We start from the raw sequence: 16,871 nt of genomic DNA on the forward strand, positions 1-16,871 counted from the left end.
TCAGAGACTTGTGATAGCATTATTCCCCAACAAGGGCAGACTTAGACAGTTACCTTGGAAATCTTGCTTACTTTGCAGTTTGTAAGTCAGTTCTTTTGGTGATAGGAGAGAAAACTCCATCCTGTGGTTAAGAAAAGGAAAACGGGGGAAGGGAGGTTGGTGTTTGTAGCTCCAAACCTTCTCTCAACTCCTTTCTTTGTGTTTCTGGTCTCAGGCTGCAGTCCAGGCTCCGTGGTGGTTTGTAATTAAACCCCAATTTTGAAGGTTCTGTGGAGTCCTCGATGCCTACCAGGTCAAACTGAGTCTGGTTTCTATCATGGAATATTTCGGTTCAGTTGCCCCTTGAGGAAGTATGGGAACAGACAGTCCATTCATATTGAACAGATGACCGAGGTTTAAAAACCCTTTTTGTCTATTAAGCTACGGCTAAGATATTATGAAAACTGCTTAATAATGTTCCCTAACATTTATACCACACTATTTTCTTACTTTAATTTTCCAGGCAATTAAAAATAATTGAAAGTTAGTGCCAAAGCCCCTGAAGATATACTTTTTGTTTCAAATAAGCTTATTTTCATACTTGTGAGGTCACCAGATATTTATTTGACCGTCTTTATAGGGGTCGGGCCCATTACACACACAGAAGAGGGATGTGGAATAGAACTCACATTGTAACACCAAAGTGAGAAGTAAGGGGAAAAAAACGTGCTTGTCATGCCCGGTGGGTGTTCGTGTTTAGTACTGGGGTACAACAAACCCAGCTCGTTGTACGTGTACCAACTGAGCCCTAAATTCTACAATTCACTTAAACACTTAAAATTAAATTTGTGTTTAAAGCCCATTAAACTGAAGTAGGTATGAACAAAAGCCTGGTTGCGTTGTCGGATCTGGGGGATGAATAGGGCGGTGACCCCTTTGCTCCGCTGCGGGAAGCCCAGGCTGGCAGCAGCGTGCCCCAGCGGCCCCGTCGGGGTGCACGTCCCGTTGGAACGCCCCCGCGAGCCTCTGTGGTGAGAGAGCAGGGACAGAAAGCAGGAATTGCACCGGTGGACGCAGCCCGTCCGGAGTCAGACCTCTCTAATCTCCCGTCCTATTAATAGAGTTGTAGCAGACACAACCCATGTGGCTGCGCAGTCACGCTGCACTGCAATATTGCTTAGCCAGTTCTCCCCCTAAAGGCTTAAAATCTGTCACGTTACACAAGAGCTGAAAGCCTTCTTGTGGTGCCCCAGATTCTCCCCTCCTGTCCATCCCGTTCCCCTTCCATTTTCCCCTTCTAATCATCTTCTACTGCCTCATTTGGTTATACAAAATTAGGGTTTTGAGATCAGGTGTATCCAGCTCCACATATTTGCATACGTGCTGGGGGTGTTTCCTGTTAGATCTCTTATCTGAAGTCAAAAGGTGAGTTTATCTTGGAATAGACCGAAAATGGGTGGGCTTTTTGTCGATGTGTTGCATATTGAATGAGACAATTTGCTCACGGCTTCCCCTGCCTCACTGGTGTGCGCGTCAGGTGTCCGTAGCATTTTGCTCAGTTACTCCGCTTGGTGGTGGTTGGTACCAGCCCTGTTAAAAGACAGAGGTCTTTTCCAAAGCGTGTCAGTCCTGCGTGGTGAACGTCCCAGCTGAAACGCCGCCTGTTGAGGTCTGTCACCCCGTGGAACAGGGCAGGTTCTCCCGAAGCGAGCCCTCCTAGCAGGGGAGGAACGACGTGCGGCGGGGATTTGCTGAACGAGGACAGGTCTCCTCTCCCCCAGCCCTCCTGTCCCATGTCTTCCCTCCTAACTCGCCCCCTGACTCCGCATCTGGAGCAAAGAGCGCGTGATGCTCGTTTGGCGAGGCAGCCAAAGCAGCTTTGGAAGCCTAACACTGTAATTGGTTGTCTGCCGTCATCCGCGGCGCTCTGGGGAGGTTTCAGAAGTAATAACTGTTACTTAAAGTGGATGAGCTTCTTGTGGCTTTCCTAGAATTGTAGAGCACGTTATTGTCGGGGACTTAAGGAAGCATCTGCCTGTCTGGAGCTTTCAAAACATTTTGTAAGCAAAGAATTAAGTTTTTTCCCATCTTCTATATATGGCTGGTGAGAAGATACTCCTCAAAAACGGTGTTTTTATAGAAATGGCCTGTCTTGACAGCAACGATACGAGGAGAGAAACCTCCCGTTGATGATATTGAATGCACTCAGTGTCTAACCCACCTAAACCCATCTGCACCTAAAACATCTCTAGCTGTATGGTCACTGCTGAGCTCCTTCAGTCACGTCTGTACGTCTTCTTCTGGTGAAGACTGCAGGTAGCAGTCCCCACGGGAACCGGTGAGCTAACGGGCGCCTCGCACCGCTTGTTCACCAGGACCAGAGGCTTCCATTGCACTTCTCCTTAAGCTGCGTCGGATCTGGAACTATCAGTCCCTGATCTGGGAGTGTTTGAGCTCCTGGCGGTTGTTTCCCTGGGCCTTGCTGTGCCTGGACTTGGAAGCAAAGAACCTGGCTCCCAGGCCCGTGGTGAGACACAGATCGTCTCTTCCACGCTCATGTCAAGCGTTCCCGAAGTCACCCCGAGTAGATTAAATCCAAGTGAAAAAGAGATGTACGCAGCCCTGGGGCAGCGCTGCCTCTCCGCAGCCCAGGGGATCCCAGTTGTTGCAGAGCTTTAACGCTAGCGTGCTGCTGGTTACCGAGATGGCCCCGGAACCGGCGTGCATTTGCTGACAAACGGCGTCTTCCTGAGGTCGCAGAAGGGTGGGGATGCAGAGCAGGTTGTCGGAGGGGCCCTATAAATAACCCCGAGGAAGCGTGGGTCGCTGTGCAGACAAGTGGGGTTGTATTTGCCACGCTCCGCTGGCTCTTCTGCCTTTGAAGTAATTCATCGTGACGTGTCAGACTGCCGGCCCTGGCGCAGGCTGGCAAGTGGCCCAGCTCCGCTGCCCTCTCCCCTGGGCGTCACGTGCCGGCGCACATGTGCCAGGCTTTGCCACGGGCCGGGAGGAGAAGCAGCCTGCCGCGAGTCCCTGCTGAGTGGTGGGATGCGAGGGCCTGATTCTGCCCTGAATTGTGAGAGCGTGCTGTAAAATACACGCTGCCTACTGACTCTGCCATTATGATTATTTTTCTTTCCCTCCCGTAATTATTCTGATTTAAGACTAAACACAGACCTTAGAGCTTTGCCTCAGAGAATGCACACAGGCAGTTAAAAATACAAAATGATTCAAGGAGCTGTAGTTCTGGCAGCTCTCCATAAAGTTGATCCTTACAATCCTGCCTTATTTCTGCCTGATGCTCAGTGCCGTACGAGGGGTTTTCAGTTCACGTCCGAGCGCCCGGTGAAGTTCTGGCACAGAAGGCTGCGGGGGGACCCAGCCGGAGCGTAACCGCAGCGGTGAAATACCGTGCCATGGGCCTGGCCGTGTACCCCGTGAGCATGGCCTGTGCTCGGGAAGGGTGGCACAGGGGGAGAGGTGAGTGAAGGGCAGATGAACCCGAGAGGAAGAAGTGCTCAAGAGCAAGGAGGTCTCTGCGGACAAATACCGTCCTTGTAATTAACTAAAAGGAGGAATGCGAACCGCGGGGTGCTGGGAGCTTTGTAGGGGCGTCACCGCGTTGAGTCAGAGGCCGGCTGTGTGCCGCAGGGAGCTCTGCAGGCCCCAGGGAGCTGGGGAGGAACCCAAACCAGGGCGCCCTGGAGCTGCCGCTGCTGGCCCTGTACCTGGGGAGAGCTTGGCCCCATGCAGAGCCCTCGAACCCTCTGCAGGGTTCCCAAACTGCCCCATCGCTGGGGGCCTTCGTGCATTCGTTGGTGTTGGAGGAAGATCGCCGTGCCTGGTAGAGTCGATACTAGTGGAAACCACAAGGGGAATATTTGCCCTTTTATGTAACATTTGAAATTAAAATGAGATTCTTGGCTGGCAGAGTGGACATGTCTCCACAGTACAGGAACCGAAGCCTTGGAGAGAGCGTGCAGCTGGAACTTAAGTGCAGTTACGGCGAGAGCTCCTGGGTTCGTTTCAAAGAAAATGCGAGGAGAAAATATCCACAAAGGGCTTTTTAACGTCCAGAACCATGACCCCGCAAACAATTCAGCGAGGATCAGGCAAAGCAGATCTGTTCGCAGAGGAAATTTTGATTTTCCTTGATGAATCTGGTGGCAGAACTTCCCTCCGCTTCCCTTGCAGCGGGGGCCGAGCCCTCGGTTCCCTCCAGCTGCCAAACCTGCCTTGTTTGCCTCGCACCCCCGTGCCTGTGTGTGCGCAGGCACACATGCCTGCTTAATTTGTTTTTCTCAGTCAGTCGCACCCCCCTTCCTTCGGCCTGCCACGGCATCGCAGAGTTCCCAGCCGGCTGCTGCCAACACAAACGGCCGGGGGAAGAGGGGCCCTTTTCCTTCGCCGTCCCCTGACCTGCTTTGCGCTGGGCTCCACCACTGGCTCGACTCAACCAGCGGGAAGCGGGAGCTGTTTTTTTTTGTTTTGTTTTGTTTTGTTTTGTTTTGTTTGAAACCACAGGGCAGGGAATTCGTTTCAAGCCATAACTTTTAGTTTCCACTGGAAGGGCAAAACAAACTCGTAGCCAGTGGAAAAGAGGCTCCCAGTTGCTTCACCCAGAGCCAAAACCCAAGTACATCGCTTAGCAAATAAGCAGCTATCTTTTCAGATGTCTCTTAAAAAAACACGAAGAAAAAGAAAGAGGGAAAGAAAATCAGAGGAGAACTTTATTCAGCAGCTAACTGCTGCTGTGCAGATAGCAGGCAGCCGCAGCCACGCCTGGCTTTGACGTTGCCGCTGGCCCCGTGCGGCGCGCGTCGGCTCTCCGTCCTCACCCCTCGCGGAGAGGCCCCAGCGAGAGCAGTCGGAGATGCAGGATCACTTGGGGTGGGAGATCCTGTTTTTGTTGAGCAACTCGTGAAAGTTCCTAGACTTCTGAGGCTAAAGGAATGGCCGTTAAAAATGTGATGTCTGTGGAGCTGAAAACTTCTAAGGCTGAACAACCCGTGCGGTCCCTACAGCCATGGTGCAGGGAGCTGTGCTTTCTGAACACGGTTGCGTGGCACGGAGGATGTCCTCTGGTTTCTTCTTCTCTGCCTTCCCGACCCCCCAAAACTACCCTTCCACCTATCGCTCAGTTACATGGAATTTGCCTCCTATTTTGTTTGACTGTCAGGCCTGAGATACTCGATGATTTCCCATCAAACCGCAAGAAGCAGAAAATGAAGAGAAACAGCCAGTTTTGCGGGGTGTCTGTCCTGTGGCTCCTGAGTAACAGCCCAAGGGTACTCGGCTTAATTTATGGGGACACAAATGATGCAGGCCACAGAGCCTAGAGCATAACCGAGCGCATTGTTGGAGCCTCCAATGGAGCATATTGTTTGTAGACAGCGCGCAGCGGTGTCGTCATCCTGGCCACGTGTTGTTGGGACGAGGGGGCTGTGCAGAGCTGGCTCCGAGCGCACTGCAGGCGGTGGGGTTTGGGGTGCTGGGAGGCTGGGGTTGGCGGCTGGGTTTAGGTTGGGTGGATCTATATCAAAGAATAATTTTATATGATAGATTTAGAGGCAGAGCAGTATAATAAAAGAGTAATTGTTGCGATCAGGAATTAAGCAGCTAATCGAAGTGGCTCAGCATTTTTCGCAGCACAAGTTTCCAGTAGCCCTAGCTGTGTCCTCCTGCTCCCCTTCCTGCCTCCCTGATACTGCAGGCAGGGAAAAGTTGGCGAGTTGCAGGAAGTGCACGGTGGCTCGAAAGAATCCCAGAAGGCTTACTGATCCTTCTGAAGTAGAGAAGTGTTGACGTTATTTGCATTTTCTCCCTCCATTTCAAAATTGAGTTTCTGGATTTGGTGTTTTCTTGGGGCATTGTTTCTGGTCTTTTAATACCATGACTTAGAGAAATGCATTAATTTTTGCTCCTCCTTAGGGTATGTGCAGTCATCAAATAGCACCTGACCCAACTTTTATAGTAAGATAAATACAAGGGGAGAAATGTTGAGACAAAAGAGAAAACTTTTTTTTTTCTTTCTTAATGCTTTGAAAATGGCTGGTGACTTAAGCCAGGGGCTATGTAGAAGTGTTCTAGAAAATCACAACTTCCTATACCCCCGTATGTCTGTAAGGCCACCTCTTTCCGTAGCACTTTGTCGGAGACGGCGCAGCAGTTGCCTTCAGCTGGCTGTCGTGCAGTAAAAGCCAGCTTTTGCACAAGCAGAACATCTCCCTCCAGGAGAGGCACGGCGAGGCCACGACGGCTCGGCGATGGGAGTGCGGAGCAGGTTGGTTGCAGCCGGGGGGGTTCCCAGCAGGGTCCCCCGCACAGAGCTGGGGGACACGCCGGCAGCCGGCGCGTCTGCTCTAAAGGCAGGAACAAAAGCAAATCCTTCCCGTGGGCGTACGCTCGCCAGTGACGGGGTAAAATGGGTGCTTGTGCTTCCACCAGAGCAGTGAAACATGGGAAGATGGAAAGCTCCCTGGTCGTGCTGCCTGGGCTGCTGCCCAGCAAAACCACAGTTGGGAAAAAAAAGGAAAATAAAACAAACGCTACATACACTTCTAGGACTGACACTGCAGTGGGGTAGGCTTTTTCTGTCTTAAAAACATGCAGTAGACGAGCAGTAAATCTTCTTACGGCTCCATAGAACAGCATTATTTTTAGCTTTTTTATTACTGAGACAGCTATCAATCTGTAGCTGATTTTTCTTTAATCCATGTGAAAGTGCAGTGCTGATAAAGACGTCTGATGCGTTAGCAATCATTTCTGGGCCAAGGCACAAAGAGGCTTTGGGAAGCAGGTGTTCTCACCACCACTTGGTGTGCTCGTGGAGGCTTAGAGGATGCAGATCAAGGGCTCTTCTCCATATTTCAGATACCTCTGGTTTTGTTTTTTAGTTTGATTTTGACTAGAAATCTGAAAGAAGTCTCGGGACAAATGAGATAAGCGCAGAGCTCTCGCAGCTCTGCGTGATTCAGCCTCTTCCTAGATAGACCCAGGCCTGCAGTTCATAGAAGCTGCACGTGGAGAATTCCAGCGGCAGTTCCCAGGCTCAGGATTTGTCATCTCAGCAACCCGTAGAAGCACCTTTGAATACTTTTCACTGGTAAAGGTATGTTTCTTCTGAAATGCCATGCCACAAGGCTGTGCAACGTACAGTCATCGCTGCGCCAGCAGGAGCCTGTGCCAGGCTCAGGGAGCTGAAGAAAGGAACGGGGTGGTAGGACTGGAGGAAGAGGGACCACACAGTGCCATGGCTTCCCTGTGCTTACAAGCAGACTTTGCCGCCTTTTCTTCCAAGTCAGAGCAGAAGAAAAACCTCACGGCCTCCTGTAAGATGGCTAAGTAACAATACCCATTTTATTCCTACGGGTCAGCTGAGCGTAAGTAACCGGGCCATGGTCACACCAGTGACCAAGTGAAGCCACTTGGAATAGCACCTGAAAGTCCTGCCTTTCCGTTCCCGTTTTGTTAGCCGGTGTGCTCTTCACGGAGCAGGAACTCAGATACTCAGATTTCTCAGCAGTGATCTAAGCAAGTATTACCTGGAGACTTTCCTAGGGCTCCACAGGCATTACCAGTAGCATGAACTGGAGAGATCAGGATAATTGCCTGGGTTCACTTTTCACTGCTGGGTAAGGAAAGCCACGGTCTTGCGTCTACCTTGCCACTGGCTGTAGGACAGTTGCTGTGCCAGGTGTTTGCCAAACACCAAGTTCCTTTGGGGAAAAATGTGAGCGGAGGTGGTGCAGGGCTAGTTTGTAACAGGAAAAACACATTAAACAGCAACCAGATAATTTTTAAACAGAGGCTCACAAAGCCAGTGGGAGGACCCGGCTCACCCAGTGGACCCGAAATGAACCTCGAATGCAGACCAGGTCAGTGGGGTGCTGAGCCACTGCAGCACCAGCTGGGTAGCTGCTTCAGCACCGAGTGCCAGCGTGGGCATTAGATGCTGGTGGTAAAATGTGCTCACCGCCAGCTCCACTCTTTCATTTTTTGTGTATTTTTATCTCGGGATGTCTGACACGTTTTGAACCCGAGCAGTCTATCTCTGGGGTTTCTCCATGCTCGTATCAGACGGGCGTCTGGTCTTGTGGTTTGTGCCCCTAATGAGAAAGCTGCTTAATTTTCACACCCAGACGGAGTATTAGATGAGACAGGAAACCCCACCCTTTCTCATGGTATAACTGAACTCAGCTGTTTGCATGAGCTAGCAGCAAGAAAGATAGCTCGAGCAAAACGCTGCTGTGCTGTCTGTAGATTTAGAGCCCATTTTTTATTTTGCCTGTTCTGGTTTTACATGCTTTTTTAGCTGCAGTTTTCAATGGAGACATTTCTGATTTACACCAGAGGATGAAATTGAGTTCTTCAGCTTTCCACTATTTCCAAAATGTGTTTAGAGACAGAAATTCAGAGTTTTAGGTATCGGGGTAGCTTGGAGGACATTAAACCAATCGGGAGGATAAACAAACCTTTCTAAGGATGCCACGTAGGACGCCGTGACTTGTGCTGGTGTGGGAACCACCTTTCCAGCCCCTCTCTAAACGGAGGGGACTGGGCCAGGGCACAGGTCCCAGCCTTTGCCCTGCATTGGCACGGAGCACACTCGGTGTCTGTGCAGGGGGGAATCGCGGCGGCGCAGTGCGGGTCTCAGCACCTGCTCCTGGTCCCCAGGGCACGGCAGCGGCTGCAGCGCCCAGGCTGGCACGGCAGCGCTGAATTCGGAGAGCAGAAGCCTGGCGTTCTTCTTCCACTCGTTCCCGTCACCACACACAGCAGAAATGCGTTCACACCTAGCCTCGGAAAGGTTACGCACACAGATAAACGTGCGCCGTTCCTCCCCGTCCTCACAGCTCTGTGTTTTCAATTAGGTTCTGGAATTTGATGCCAAACGTAGTCCCAGCTCTGGTGAGGTTTTATCCCCAGAGGACAGATCAGAAGGTGGAGCACAGACTTCTTGTCTGAAGTTACATTTCTAAGCTAAGTTCCCCAGGCAAGTCAGCCTCTTCAGCATTTTCACCTCTTTTCACCTCGTCTTTTCCCTCCTGAACAAGGCAGAAGCTTCACCACCGCAGGGCCCTTGGTGTTCTGTGAGCGGTCCCATTGGCTTCGCCATTTTGCAGGACTGGGCCTGTGCTTGGCCTCCTTCCCAGAGGGAGCACTGTCCTGGTTGTAGTGGTCTTAGCTTATCCCCTAGTGGATAGCTGCTCACATCACAGAGCGCCCCGAAGGTGCGGCAGGCGCTGGGTGGGTGCAGCAGAGCGGAGAGGAAGGAGCGAAGGGCTCAAGGCACCTCGTCAGCCCAGCGTAGCGGTGGAAATAAGGTAGGGAAAGGAGGCAAATTATTTCAGAAAACATAGTTTGGTAGATCCTCAGGCTTCAAGGATAATATCTATGAGCAGTCCTAAATCACAAAGTTAAAGGATATCTTCTGGTCTCATCTTCCATTCTCTGCCATGAGAAGCGACTCTCACCTCCCTGCCCCGTGCTGACCTGGTGCTGCGGGGCCGGGCTGTCTGAGAAGTAGAGGGCCAAAAATCCTTTCCACTGGTCTCATGCTCTGTTACTGTACTGCTGGACTGAACCGGGAAATTTGATCCGACATGTCAAATGTGGCCCTGGTTGGCTAGAGGCCAAATTAGGCTGCTTAGTCTCAGTTTGTCTTAAAAGGGCTGACATGAAAGTTCACGTGCCAAAATTTCCCTTTGGAACGTACTTTGAGATTCCTTTTTAAGGAACGTTATAAATCTTTCTATGTATGTTTTTTCCCTCAAATATCAATTGCTTTAGAAAACAACAGTCCAAAAGCTTAAGTAAATGCTTCGCATAATATTTCTGGGCCCGCTTTGTGTCATGAAGTTTCTTACATCTGTGGATTTGAGAAAATGTGTATTAACAAACCGCTTTGCCAAGTGCAAAGCCTATTTGATAACAAGTCATTAAGTTGCCTGCAGTGGAAGAAAAACTGAGGAAGAAATGAGGAAATATTTATTCCAGTCTTGTAGGGTTTGGGTTGAAGTTTTTGATAAGTCATGTATGAAGAGATGGCAAAAAAGTTGCATCAGATTTTCTGTATTTCTTTTGCGACTTCATATATTCCAATATTTGGCAAAGAGAGAAAATGAAATAAAATCATCCACGCTGGAGCCAGTACCGAGGTTTGCTGGCTGCTGGGGCTGGGATGGAAGTGTCAGAGTGGGGTTTGTTGTTTGTTGCTGCCTGGGGTCTAACCCGGATGGGATGTAATCAGTGAGTCGGAGAGACGTGTTCAGGATGCGGTCTTGTGCCTCCCCTCGGTATCTCCTGTAGACAATTTAATTCTGTCTTTTCCAGGGGTGCAGTACAGTACAGCTCTGACCTGCTTTTGGTGTTCGTAGGTGGAGTTTTTGATGAGTTCATGATGCAGCCATGGCATTTCTGGGGAGAGGGGCAGAAGCGTTTTCAGTGGGAGGGGATGTCCAAGCCGACAGGAACACACCGGAGCAGTGACTCGCCGGATGACTACGGGCTGTAGCCAGACACCTTCCAGTTCAGGAGTTTCTGAGATACCCTCCATTTTTTGACACATAATGACATGTATTCTCTGAGGGTTTCACAGACCAGGTGGGAAAACTTGTGGCACTGCTGCATGTCTGCATTGTTACAATGGGACCCAGAAGTCGTCTCGTACGTGGGGGTGTTGATGAGCACGTAGTAAGAGGCAGTCCGTGCCGCGAGCAGCAGAGATCTGTGTAAACAAAATGGGAGAGGGATGGAAAGAAAACTGGCCAAGGTCATCCCAGCAATTCACGAATTATGTTGGCAGCAGTCCTTCGAGTCCAGCTGAAGGGCTTTACCCCTGTAGACAGCACCGGTCCGTTAGGAATGCTCGAGTGCTGTGGTGGGAGATGACTTGAAGGTACAAAACCTGCGTGCCGCAGTCAGCACCTGTTCTCTCTCCCCCTTTGTTCACCTTATTTCCATCTCTTTGTGGGGAAGGAAAAACCATTTTCCCCCCATGCACACATCTTGCTTACTGCTTGTTTTCTTGCAGCATCTCATGTTTTCAGGTCAGTCCTGGCTCCTGGCAACGAAAGGTTGAGCATCTTTCCCTTGTCTACTGGTGGGTTTTGTGCTCAGAGCCCTCCTGAGCCTGGGATGTCAGCCTCGTTTCAGGGAAAAGAAGGGGGACAGTGGAGAAAGCTGGAGAGGAGACTCGACTTCTTTAAAAGTGCAAATGAGATCATTCTCGTTAAACCTCTCCCCCAGCCCTTTCAGAACCGGGCACTCTGCTCTCCTCTCCCAAGGCTGCTTGGTTTTGCACTTGACCCGGGGTGCGGGTCCGGCTCTTGCTGGGTGCGTGGTGCTGGAGGGGCAGCGCCGGGGCGGCTGCTCCGCAGGCGATGCTGCTCGGGGTAGGAAGGGGTCTCCACGCTGAGCCTTGCCACCTGCTGCCTTTTTCATTCCAAGCCCCTTCCTCCCCACCCTCCGCCCAGGCTCCCCTCCCCACACTGCTCACCATCCCCAGTGGATAGGGCTGGGATCAGGAGTCACTTGCCAAATACTTTTCTCATGCTGTCACTAATTCTGCACAGACAGCATCTCTGAAAGCAAAACCAAATCTTTTCCAATGCATTGTCCTGCGATTTCTACAAAAAGCGTTTAGAAATGCCTTGTCTTGGTTGGGTCGGATGGGAGGTACCACGCCATAGCCAGTACCAGCGTCAACCCCAAGAAAGCCCGAGGCTGTGCCGGAGGAATCCTCTGCAAATCCACCGAGGCTGGCATTTGGCACTGGTACGGGCTAATTTTGTACTTGCGGTTACACATATACACACCCATGTCATACTATTTCATCTGCTACATATGGAAAGCTGCCCCAAGCTCCAGAGTGCCAGGGAATGTTGTACTAAAGCCTCCAGCCTTGGTTTGATTCTGTTACTATGCACATGGGGCTGGAGGAGCCCTAAGAGCGCCGCGTGCTGCCAGAGGAGCTGGCGTTGGCTGGGTATTCGCGCTCGTGCCCTGCCTCCACGCGAGCAGCAGGCTGTTCTTGGACAGGTCATCATTTCCTGCTAATTAAGGTGTGCAGAAGGGATGGTGTTGCTCTAGTTACCTAGCTGTTGGCTTTGCCTGGAAGTCAGCCGGGAGTCTGGATAAGCGCAATTTAGCAATACTGCTTTCGGTTCCGCGTGTATGCTTCAGGTAAAGTCCCTGAGATCTCGACTTTCAGAAGTGAATAACCGTTCGCTGAAGCAGTCTCAGTTCCCAGTTCAGATGCCCTGAAGGGGGCTGATTTTCAGAACACAAGACACAGGCAAGTGAGATCCTTTCTTTCACTGACAGATACACCTCCTTTTGAAGCATTTCAGCTCTCAAAATGTTGCCATTCAGGTGTGTCTGCAAAACAGGCATAAATACTTGCCCACCAAATCACAGTGAGCGGTGGGGTTGTACAATGGAGCGCGGAGACGAGCTGTTCCTAGTGCTTGCAGCGTGGTTCCGCCACCTGACTTAGAACCAGGCTGATGGAAACAGAGCGAGCTCAGAACTGCGAAAAAGACAGAAGAAGGAAGAGGAACGGAGGTGGCACGTTGCGCTTGTTGTTGGCAGAGTAAGGTCCAGAACCTTCTCCCTCCCTGCCGACAGACGTGTTTGTACTGGCAGGGCTTCAAGCTGGTATCCCCAGCGCACCAGTTAAACCAGTAGTTACCAATTTTTTTGTAAGCCACGCTGGGACTATAGGAATTTTATTCCTTCACAGTGTTGAAGGAAAGGCGTTTTGCTTGCCAAAGGGCTTTCTTATGCTTGGGGATGATTTATGGGCCAAGCTGAGCCACTTGTGGAAAAGGCAAAGCAGCTCTTGGCAGCACCCCCAGAATCCACTGCAGCTGTGGGGTAGTGAAGTCATCGGCATAACAACCACTGCAAACAGAATAACAAAGTCTGTTCTGTTCTCGTTTAAAATAATCTTTCCAGTTCAGCAACCACATTAAAACTTACCTTTCTGCATACAAAAATAATAAAAGTCAGATACTTCTCTGCAACATGGTGTGAATGTCTCACTTATATTTCTCCCTGTCACTCCTGCACCACCTACACATTATCTGGGTGTTTTAAATGAAGGAATGAAACCACGTTGTGTCATAGTTTGTGCCTCTCCCGTGTCTTTACTCTTTTGTTGTTCCTTAGGTTTAAAAATGCAGAAAAAAGTGCAGTGATTCTTACTTTTAAATATAAAATTTGCTTTTGCTTTATAGCCTGTTTCTAGGCTGATTGCAAAATGACTAATTACATCTGATTCTTTCTTTGTTTCAGGTCCCTTCAGATCCTCCTGCTTCCAAAAAAACCAAAATAGATGACTCTGCTTCCCAAACTTCAGCTTCTACTGAGAAGGAGAAACAGTCCAGTTGGTTACGGTCCTTATCCAGTTCATCTAACAAGGTGATTGCTGAGTATTTTGTAATCAAAAGAGAGATCAAATTCCCATATAGCATCCCTCTACTAAAACCAGAAGAGAAAATGTGAGAAAGACCTCGCCCAGCTTTTCTAAATTAACAACATTTCTGTCCTTTTCCTAGTAAGCATAGAGTTAGGCGGTCCTCCCAATTTCCTTGCCATCTTCCAGCGTTCACTGCCCTTGATTGTGATGATGATGTAAGCAATTCCTCCATGCCTTTGAGGTACAAGAATCCTGAAAGACTCAGGAGCCTCGTGTGGTCTCTGCACACCACAGATAACTTGATGGCAAACTAAAAAAAGTGGGGTAACGTTGGTACAGTCACCTCTTCAGTAGAGCCCCCTAAGCAAGTAGGTCTTAGCCAGCGGGGAAGCAGTTTTAGGGGTAACGAAATGTGGCCTTAATAACTAATGCTCCTTTGTGATTAATACTTTTAAAAGAATGTTTGTATTTACTCATTTTTCTTTCTCCTCCTTCTCAGAGCATTGGCTGTGTCCACCCCCGTCAGCGTCTCTCAGCTTTCCGGCCCTGGTCCCCTGCTGTATCAGCAAATGAGAAAGAGCTCTCGAGCCATCTTCCTGCGTTGATCCGTGACAGGTAAGGAGACACAAACTGAAGGAGGGATGGGGTTAGCAACTGTGGAGATCCATTTGAGAGCAAGTTGCTTTATGTTTGGTGCCTCGCACTGTTACTGCTGGCTTTGTAATTCAGTCAGTCCACTGGTATCAGAATAAAAAGCGTTTGCAGCTGCAGTGTTTTAATTAGCAGGAGGGAAGGAAAAATAGGAATTGGTATTCTGTGCATTTATTAAATAGGTTTTCTTTGGTGAAATGTGCCATGAAGGTCTGAAATGAAGGTTGCTTCTACGAACTTTTGATAATATTGATAATGGGGTTGTCATCAGAATTTCTCGGGCCTTGCTGTTTACAGGAAGATCGAGTTATTCTCTTGGGGCAGGTGGCCAGGGACCAGGCAGCCATTTCCAGGCAACTGCTGCCTGGTAGCTGCAGCAGCTCTGCAGCACGGGCCTGGCAGCACGCTGCCAGCAGAGCCGCGGCTGGGCCCTCTCCTGTGCCTGCAACAGCAGAGGAGGGCAGAGGACTGGAAGGACAGGGGGCTACCCGTCCTCTCCTGGTGGGAAGTGGTCCCGGGGGTCATGGCACAGCAGTGGAAAACTCCTCAGGCTGCGGGACCCATCAAAGAGCTGATGCTGTTAGCCAGATTCTGCTCTTCAGTAGCGACATGATTAAACTGGTACCGGAATGAGTCACTGCCCCCATAGGTGGGGCTGCTGGTGTCACAGAGCGGAAAGTGTCAGGGCAATCTGTTCGGCCTGAAAAATCTTCCTGCCAGGTTTCTGCCTAAGGGTAATGGTTTCTTTGGAAAGTTTGACTGAAGTGGCCAGGTGTTTTAGTGGGTGTTAGGGAGAACACGTTCTGCTGCCCTGATGAACAAGTTCTTAGAAGTCTCGGGGACTGACTTTTCTGATTTGTTTTTAAAAAAAAAAAAAAAAGCTTCCCATCATATCCTTGCTTTTAAACAGATTTTTTAAAGTAGGTCAGGAGAGAAGGGTGAGAAGGGTTAAACTGGTGTATGCCTCTGGCCAACTTAAGTCTTGGGATAAAAACTGCTTCAACAGTTTCAGGAGAAGTTTTAATGTATGATTGAGGGTACATCATATTGTGGATGTTGAATCAAAGTTGCAAAGGCAGTCTTTGATCTGTACTTTGTAAAATTCTGTGTATTTGACAATACAAATTGCTGTTCTTTAACATAGTTGTTTTTAAGTGCGACTTCACGTATCTGCACTCAGATGCATTCTGTGTCAAGAAAATACAGATACTCAAGAATATGCTTTTTGCACTCCTGTGGCCTTTCTTAAGGAAGTGCTGTTTCCAAGTTTACAAAATATTTGTGGACAGACAGAACTGAAGAAGTCTGACTAGGAAAATCAATAATGCATGAAGATCGTGAGGAAACAGCATAATAATTTTTAGACTCAGGATCTAATCTGTTTGGTGCCCTTAGAATACATGGTACTTCAAATGCGATCCCCCCTGAATTGGATGGAAATTAGCAGTATAAATCATTTCCACAGTTAAGTGAGTGCATAATGCTTAAGAAATACATAACCAGATTCTTAGCTGGTGCAAATCGATCACTGTCACTCCGTAAGTGTCCTGTGTCTTGCAGTTTCAGTGTAGCACATGGATTGGGAAGCGTTTTAAAGCCAAGAATATGACCCTATTCTCCTTCCTTTTGCCTCCCTCTCTCCAACAGTTTTTACTCCTACAAAAGCTTTGAGAATGCTGTGGCCCCCAATGTGGCACTCGCACCTCCAGCCCAACAGAAAATTGTGAGCAACCCCCCCTGTGCCACAGTAGTGTCGCGGAGCAGTGAGCCGCTGAGCAGCGCCGTCCAGCCGCGGAAAAGAAAACTTGCTGCAGAGAACCCAACTATCCCAGAACCAGTGGCCACTGTTACTGCCCCTGAAGAGGATAAGGAATCAGAAGCAGAAATTGAAGTAGAAACCAGGGAAGAATGTAAGTGACAGTCACACCTGCTTTTATTTTGTTTTATTTGTGCTGGATTTTCCGTAGTAATACACAGGAGTTAGATACCGAACTTATGTTGTGTTTAAACGTAATGCTGGAAGCCTAATACCTTCATGGCATGTAAAATGCAGTCTTTAGGAGTGATGAAAAATAAGATTGGGGCATATGTTGAGGGGGTGTTTTCTTGGGAGAGGAACAGAGGTGCCTCAACAAAAAGAAGCACCTAACCACAAATGTCCACAAACCTGGAGGCTTTCATTAAAGCAGATAGCCTTTCATTAAAGCAGGTAAGTGTTGTGCAGAGGCGGACATAATGGTTGTTGTTCATAGAAAAATAGTGAAGCTTTGCTATCTGATCAAGAGCTCTCTTTAAAGACTTTTGTGGGCTATGCACAAGTAGCCCATAGCAATTCCAGAACGCACACACTCGCACACAATTTTCCGTCAGGCAGAGAATGTGCTCGGTTTCAGTATTGCGTCCATGGAGTTGAATGCACAAAGCAGAGATCAAGAGTCAGTTTGTTCTTAGACAGTATTCACACCTTGGGCTGCTCAGCGAAAGATGAAGATACTGCTGTCACCTCATTAAGTCACTTAGAAACTGCTGCTGCTGGCTTCCTTACTTGCTACATGGCGTTTATGCAAAAAGAGAAACTTTACCCACTGAAAACATCAGGCTCACGCAGGTTTCCACGAAGGAACTGGTTTCTTTATACACACAGAGAAAACACTGTTTGTGACATAAATCCCAAAGTCACAACTCAGGCAAATTGTAAGGTGGTCCCGTAAGTTAATCAGGTTTGCATTGTCATCACATTTCAGGTGTCAAAGTATAAAATAAGTATTTCCTTTCTTCCATTTTTTCATTAATTATTGAATGTCTCCTCTTTAGAAAA

At 49.1% G+C, this 16,871-nt stretch overlaps 1 protein-coding gene and 1 long non-coding RNA gene across 4 annotated transcripts in view; one reads left to right on the forward strand and one right to left on the reverse strand.

Moving 5' to 3' along the window:
• LOC308181346 overlaps positions 1-11,627 on the reverse strand; it is a 79,468-nt gene extending 67,841 nt beyond the window's left edge. The window contains exon 1 of the long non-coding RNA XR_013941426.1: positions 1-11,627. This exon is cut by the window's left edge and continues 20,064 nt beyond it. This is a non-coding gene — a long non-coding RNA (uncharacterized lncRNA).
• SKI (SKI proto-oncogene) overlaps positions 1-16,871 on the forward strand; it is a 135,847-nt gene that overhangs the window by 107,742 nt on the left and 11,234 nt on the right. For all 3 annotated transcript variants that reach the window (XM_080564451.1, XM_080564450.1, XM_080564449.1), the window contains 3 exons: positions 13,279-13,404; positions 13,902-14,017; positions 15,701-15,963. In XM_080564451.1, the coding sequence (XP_080420577.1) occupies positions 13,279-13,404; positions 13,902-14,017; positions 15,701-15,963 (505 nt within the window). The remainder of the gene's footprint in view (positions 1-13,278; positions 13,405-13,901; positions 14,018-15,700; positions 15,964-16,871) is intronic.

The sequence above is a fragment of the Anser brachyrhynchus genome, assembly GCF_964034855.1.
Source record: "Anser brachyrhynchus genome assembly, chromosome: 21".
NCBI lineage: Eukaryota > Metazoa > Chordata > Aves > Anseriformes > Anatidae > Anser > Anser brachyrhynchus.